This window comes from Hydra vulgaris, chromosome 09 (assembly GCF_038396675.1).
Source record: "Hydra vulgaris chromosome 09, alternate assembly HydraT2T_AEP".
Taxonomy (NCBI): domain Eukaryota; kingdom Metazoa; phylum Cnidaria; class Hydrozoa; order Anthoathecata; family Hydridae; genus Hydra; species Hydra vulgaris.
In genome coordinates this window covers 52,858,130-52,865,592 of record NC_088928.1, presented here as the reverse complement: position 1 = coordinate 52,865,592, position 7,463 = coordinate 52,858,130, and the positions used below count along the sequence as shown (strand labels likewise).

General features: G+C 25.8%; 2 protein-coding genes across 5 annotated transcripts in view; both read left to right on the top strand.

The window, feature by feature from the left end:
- Positions 1 to 3,374: 3,374 nt before the first annotated feature.
- LOC100207554 (protein jagunal homolog 1-A) lies at positions 3,375 to 4,128 on the top strand. The gene has a single exon (XM_065806035.1). It carries the CDS (start codon positions 3,411 to 3,413, stop codon positions 3,939 to 3,941), a length of 531 nt encoding a protein of 176 aa, XP_065662107.1. The 5' UTR covers positions 3,375 to 3,410; the 3' UTR covers positions 3,942 to 4,128.
- A 254-nt stretch (positions 4,129 to 4,382) lies between these two features.
- The window catches only part of LOC100201608 (kinesin-like protein kif7), a 74,786-nt gene continuing 71,705 nt past the window's right edge, over positions 4,383 to 7,463 (top strand). For 3 of the 4 annotated variants that reach the window (XM_065806039.1, XM_065806038.1, XM_065806037.1), the window contains exon 1: positions 4,384 to 4,490. The gene's annotated coding sequence lies outside the window, so the exon portion shown is untranslated. Of the gene's footprint in view, positions 4,491 to 7,463 lie in introns of all 4 variants that reach the window. The other variant, XM_065806036.1, reaches the window with a different exon arrangement.

Sequence of the window (7,463 nt, the reverse complement as noted above, 5' to 3'; positions counted from 1 at the left end):
TCATAAATCGCAAGGGAAGAATCTATGTCAAAAGATTTGCAACTGAGAAATATTCAAACAGGTTTTTGCAACATTGTTGACAAGGCGGTGGAGGTTCGATTGGCATCTGGGGATGTTTTTCTCACAAAGGCATTGGCTTCTGTGAGCTGTATGAAGGCCGAATTAATCAATACACCAAGAACACATTAGAAACGTGTTTAGTTCCATCAATCAGACACTTGTATGGCAGAAGCAAGCAATTCATTTTTCAACAAGACATGGCTTCAGCTCACACAGCTCACTCAATCAAAGAATATTTTTTTAAAAAAATGTTCAATGTGATGTATTGGTGCCCAAGATCACCAGATCTCAACCCAATTGAAAATATTTGGTCTTGGATCGACAATCAACTGAAATACCATGAAATTCAATCAACTCAGCATTTGAAGCAACTTTTGAATGAGTACTGGCTGAAGGTACCTCACATAATGTGCATGAAATTAGTTGAATCAATGCATAAACGAGTTTATCTTTGCTATAAAAACAAAGGAGGACACTTTAATATTAGTTATGCTTTTTTTTTTAATTTTTTGTTCAAATGTTGCAATTCACTTAAACTTTTGTGCTTCTTATTTTTCCTATAAGATTTTTTGTAATTGTTTTTTTCTAACTAAATATTAAAATTTTTATAATATGTTCATATTCATTTTAAAGCTAATTACTTTTTCTTTAATAAATAAAAAAATTAATTCGATATCATTATACAGTTTTTTTTTTATTAAACAAAAACCAAACATACTTGATAAAAATTCAGCAATCATTTAAAGTTTCGTGAATAGCTGTATTGCAAAATGATTAACAAAGTTAAGATATATTATACACAACCTACAGCAATATTATTGAACAGAATTACATATATTTAATATGTTATGATTAGAATTTTGTTTGATGACACCATTTTTATCAATCATTTGCTTACTACTAATTTTATCTGTTTATCATAATTTTACTTTTGAACATAATGTTACATAAAGAAATTTTATTATTAATTGTCTTGCTAATTATTATTTTTTTTTAATGTTTAGTGTCATTCTTTTAATTAGACTGCTGTTAGATTGACAACATATTAAACAGTCAATTTCTTATAATATTTAGAATTCTATTTAGTTATCATTATGATTTATTTTAGTATTGTTTTTTACATCATTTTTTTTAATACTTGCTTTAAATGTAATAGTTGTAAATAAATTTATATCTTGTTATTGTTATCCAAATATAGATGACAAACCTATTAGATTTTAATTCAAACCCTGAATTATTTGCTTTGGAAGCTCTTGAATATATTAAACATAAAAAAATTGAACAATTTATTACAACTGTGCAGCATTTAAATGACTGTTATGACAAAGAATTTGCCAAGTTACAAAAGTTTGCAGAATATTGCATAAAAGATATTTTAATTTTGCTTCAAGCTTCTTTGAATAACACAAGTTTTGAGTATTTGTTATGGAGCTCTCTAAATTTAACTCTTTTCTCTCCTATTGCACAAAAATATGTTTGGAGAGATAAAACTATTCTTGTTTCTTTTAAAACAGCTTTGTTGTTAGCAAATCAAACAAATAATGGTAAGCTTGTAAAAGCAACAATAAATTTTTTATCTTCTGCACTTGTTGGTGCTCCAGATGATTTCTTTGAAAAAATTCATGAACTTAGAATCATTGTAAGTTTATTAGCTGTTTTAAGTAATAGTTCAAATTATTCAGAAGAATCTTTAAAGTCAATTATTTGTTGCTTTGGCTTGTTATGTGATGGTACGGAAAATTGTAAAAAAGACCTTGTTGATCTTGATGTTGGCAAGTTTGTTCTTGATATTGGAGAAAAGTATGCATTGGATGAGGATTTCAATGAGCTAGCAGCATTGACTTATGATGATATTATATTTTTAAAGCAAGATGGTCGAACTATAGGCAGGCAAAAGTTTATTAAGTCTCAAATAGATAGGATTTTGATGTGCTCTAATTTAGATTGCTTGCAATTACAGAAAACAACAAAGTTTAAGAAATGCTCCAGATGTAAACTTACTGTATATTGTTCGAAAAGCTGTCAACTAGTACACTGGAAGATGTATCACCATAAAGTTTGTTCAGTTTAATATTGCTTTTTTATATATCTTTAATTGTATGATATTTTTAATCATATGATATCTTTAATATTGAGTAAAATTGTAATAAGTCGACCACTTTGCAGAAAGAATAAAAAGACTACATATATATAGACTATATAAAAATGTATATACAAATTATTTTTGAAAGTCACAATTTAATCTTCTTATAACTTGCTTTTTTTAATTTCTAGTTAACATTTTATATTTTGTATTACTCTAAGTTTGTTAGCATAAAGTTTGTTTTTTTAAACAAAAAATTTTATTTTTATTTTTTTATTTTCACCTTTTGTTTTTATTTAAATTTTGTTATTAAATCCTGTCTATAAATTGCTTGAGTATATTCTTTGTGTGTGTGTGTGTGTATATATATATATATATATATATATATATATATATATATATATATATATATATATATATATATATATATATATATATATATATATATATATATATATGTATATATATATATATATATATATATATATATATATATATATATATATATATATATATACATATATATATATATATATATATATATATATATATATATATATATATATATACATACATAATGTTTATATATGTTTATTATGGTAATGAACATAAAAAGAAAAAAATTTATCATAGAAATGTTTAACAGAAATAAAGTTTTTATTTCTTTTTAATGTGTTAAATGTTTATTTTTTAAAAATATTTATATATATTAAATTTGTTTTATAGTTTTATTTGTTTAAAGTATTACTTTTGATAAAAGAATACAATATGTATATTAGTATATTAATACATAGTAATACATTACAGTAATAATACTATATGAGTTTTGTCTTTTTTTTTGTTAAAGCTGTTATTTTCTATATTTACAAAACATTAAAAAAAGTAAAACAAACAAAATTTTATTTTAATTTGTTTTTTTCGTTTTTTAAATAGAAAAAAGAAATATAAAAACAGGAATATTTTTTTAGTATCAATAAGCATCAAGTATTAAAAAATATAAGTTTTACTTAAGTAGATAAGTTTATTAATATAATTAAATTTTATTTAAAAAGTAATTCAGATAACTCAATAAGTATGATTTAAATGTTTATACTTTTTTGTTGTATTTAGTTGTATTATTTTTACTATAATATTTTTTTGTTAAAAAAGTTGACAAAGACCATTGTGATCTTTTTTTAAATACAAACACTTTGCATTTATTCATGTTTTTTGCAGAAGTTTTTATATAAAATAATTTCTTTTATTTTTAAATTATATATAGTAAAATATGGCATCACGATCAGGACCTCGAGCAGAAGGAACTGACGGATCAGATTTCTCAAACAGAGAAAGTATTGCTAGTCATTATAAAAAAAGTGCTGCGTTAAAAACCAAGGTTCGAAAAAGCATGATTCCTCATATTTTAATGACCATTTTGTTACTTGGAAAGTTTATTGTGCTAGCTCTTGGTTATAAATATTTTTTACCATTTGAAAAATGGGAAATGGTTTGGGTTTTAAGTGGAATATCTGCATTTGTTGGTTTAAAGTCATTAGCTAAAAATGACAATAAGAAGTTAAGCATTTATATTTATGGTAATATTTTGTTTGGGATAGCTCCACTGATTTTTGGTTTGTATGCATCAATAAAAAAAGTGCAGGTTGATATGTCTGATTTCAAAAATGTTCCAGATAGTTGGCGTGACTCTCCAATGAAGATGGCAATTATTGCATGTGGCTTGACATGGCAAATTGTTGGTATATTCCATGCTTTGCGATTACGAAAAGCATGGAGTTCAATGGACTCTAAAAATAAATAATTATTATATGAAAAAGCAGTTTTAACATAAAATGTTATATAAACTTAAATCTGTAAATCTTTTAAATCTTCATATAATGATGTTATTTATAACTTACAACATAATAATTAATATAATTTGTGTTTTTTTTTATTAACAAAAAATATTAAATGAAATCACTAAACTTGTTTATCCTGAAAAAAGATTTTTTCTATTCTGCTTTCTTAACAACAGCTGTTTTTATTCTTCATATAAGCGTTAATTAAACAAAAGTTTTAACTTATAGAATATTTTAAAATCTTAAATATTATTGTAATATATTATAGTATATTATAGAACTGTTAAATAAAATACTTATTCCCATATTTTTATATTTTATTACGTAGACAAAATTTTTCTGTTTAAATACCTAAATAAAAATTATAAATAATAAATTATTAAATTATTATTTAAATTTTGTTTTAGATAATAGATTTATAACTAAATGTAGGTACCATTTATCATTTTGAATATTATGGATTACGGATGATACCTTGCTATAAGGAAGCTGAAGTTTATCGATTTTTTACAGTAAGTTCAAAAAGTTCAAAAGTTCAAAAGCAAATAATTGAATGCAAGCCTTCCTAGGAGATGCGTGCCATTTTTCATTTTTTTATATTTTTAATACTGCTGCTTGTATATTTGCTTTGTAACCATTTATCTTTTCTTTTTTTATATAAAAAATCTTTCTGTTGTATATTTTTGAATGATACATATCTTTTTAGATTTAGATTCCTTATGCCATTTAAGTCTCTCATTGTATTTTCTAAGTAAGGTGCACTCACATATGTACATAGTTTTTAGGCTTCAATTATGCCATACCATCTACATATTTTTTGCAAAGCCTTAATTATTTCATATTACCTTTCTATTCCTGTACGTTTTTATCCCAAATCTTTTAGCTCTTTGTAATTTTACATACCTGTTGCTTTTTAACATATTGCTCAGTGCGCTTAGTTCTACCTGCCCCCTTCCTTTTAGTCTACTATGTTATTGGTAAAATATACGTAAATAATTATTATTAATTAATCTTTGCTTAGATTTTGTGATTTTATACTGGACATCTCTCCAACAGCTTTTAATTGTTTTTAGGTAACTCCTACTCTAATATAATCTTTTCTCCTTCTTCCCTAAGGCTTCTATGGCTGTATGTATTCCACTAAAGTAACTGGTTTTTGAGTCTGGTTACTTTCTTTGTTTTTGAAACTTTTTTTCCCACAAAGTTAAAACAAAGTTTTCCACCGTTGCTCAAACTGCTGTACAAGAGTGGTAGATTTTTTACACACTTTCATGCAATCGCACAAACGTTTAATCTACCTTCATCAACTTTAGCAGCCTCCGCAGCACTTACACCATCTTGCTCAGACACAGCTTCATTGTTTCTGAAAACAAGCTGTTAAACCAATAAAATAGAAAACAAGGAAAAATTGACCACAAGCTAGCATAAAAGATTAAAAACAAATCAAGGGGTGAAGGTAAGTGATTTGGATTGTCTGAAAAACAAGACAAAAAACAGCACGCATATGCAAGAAGGCTTGGAATGTATAAAAAAAGAAGTGTTAAAAAAAATAAATTATAATATGCTGATATTTCAATATTGATAAATTAATATTACAGTTTGTTATCATCTATGATTATGCATAGCTGATGAGTACACAGATATAATTTTGAATTTTAAATTTGATTACAACCTTGCTCATTACATATGGCTGGAACAATCATTTTTTTATTAGTTAATGTTTGTAAATTATATTTTATTTTATCATGGTTTCAAAAACTTACATATAAATAAATTATACACATGTATGATGAGTTATACTACATGTGTGATGAGTTCTGTGTCGTGTGTGATGAGTTCTGTTATGTGTGATGAGTTCTGTTATGTGTGACAATTTTTGTTATGTGATGTTAAATCTTAAATATATTTACATTCTTACTATAACAAGTGCTCATTGTTTTGTATCATTGTATTTCTGTTTTTGTTTTTTTCTTTTTCTATTTCATCACTGATAATTTTTATATTCGAAAATGGTATCAAATATCAATTAAGTTTTTATTATTTATTTATAATAAAATATTATTTATTAAAAATCTACCTGAAAAACTTAAATCTAAGAGATAGAGGTTTAAAATATAAAAATAATAGTAGGATTAAAAATTAATAAGTCTTCAAAATGTATTTAATCTCCTTGTGAAACACTAGGTACAATCATACAGATCTATAATTTTCCAAGGTTTGGGAATATAACTGTTTTTTAATCAGAAGCAATTATATCTTTTACTAAATGCTTAAAAGAAAAGATGTATTTTGAGTCAATTTGATTTTGGTTTCAGTATGATGCTGTAGGTATTGGAAGAGTCATTTGGGTAAAAATTTCTAGTTGCATTTTTTTTTTAAAACCATATTTTGATTAGTAGTTGAAGCCTAGATATAAATTTCTCAAAAGTTTTTATAAAGTGAGTATTAAGATTTAAAAATTTGTCAAGTGCTATCTTAATTAAGGGGGTTTAGTATTTACCTGAATTTTGTGAAGTTTTTTTCATGTGACTGCATACAATTTTTTCACTACAAGCATTTGATTTTTTTCTTTTGCTTTAATGCAATTATGGATTGATGTTTAACCTAAATAATTTATCAAGAGTGTAAAAAAATTACAATCAAAAATTTTTAATGCTGCCTGACTACAGGTAATTATTGTGAACTCTGATTAGATTTTTCTATTATTATTGTAAGCTCAAGTCCGTTTAAGACTTGTGAATTCAGGTTAGGTTAAGGATCATGGCAACCTCAAAGTTGTTGTAAATTCAAATTTTTTTTTGTTTTTTTGTTATTCACCTCCTCAAGGCCGAGAAGGCCACTACAGATGAGTAGGCTACTTAATAGTGGTTATAACCCTCTCTCAACTCTATAATTCCGAAACACGAACCTTGATGAAAGGCCGCTGCACAGAGAATTAAGTTGAGCGCGGTACTACCAGGGACGTGGTGGGGATAGAACTCGGAACCTCTTGCTTATGAAGTGAACGCTTTACCACTACACCACTACCACATAAATCAGGTTATGACTATCACAATCACCCTGCTACTGGGAACATGTAATCTAGTATAACTCGCCTCATTTCTTGCTGTCTTATAGAATTTGCTTTTGTTGGCAAAAGCTCAGAGAATTTAATTCTGACTGTAAAGTATCAGTATAAACAGTGCCATATTGTGCATTTAAGGTGTCCATGTTAGTGTTTTTGGTGTGCAGTGTGCAGCCTTATAAGGAGCCTTTGAGTCAAGTTCTTTAATTATTAAAAATATGAATAAGGTACCTTGATTACATATATTCAAATAATTTTTCAAAATAACTTGAAATGTTGATTTCAACTTTTTTTTTTTACCATTACAGTGCCTTATCTAATGATAGTTTGGGCAGTACCAGTAAAAAAAAAGCTATTTGTTTTGCCCTGTGTTTGTAAAGCCATTTTTAAATGCCTGAAATACATCTAGAGCCTACTGAAT

Coding starts and splice junctions, on each gene's coding strand:
- LOC100207554 (XM_065806035.1), top strand. CDS start 3,411: ATGGCATCACGATCAGGACCTCGAGCAGAAGGAACTGACGGATCAGAT.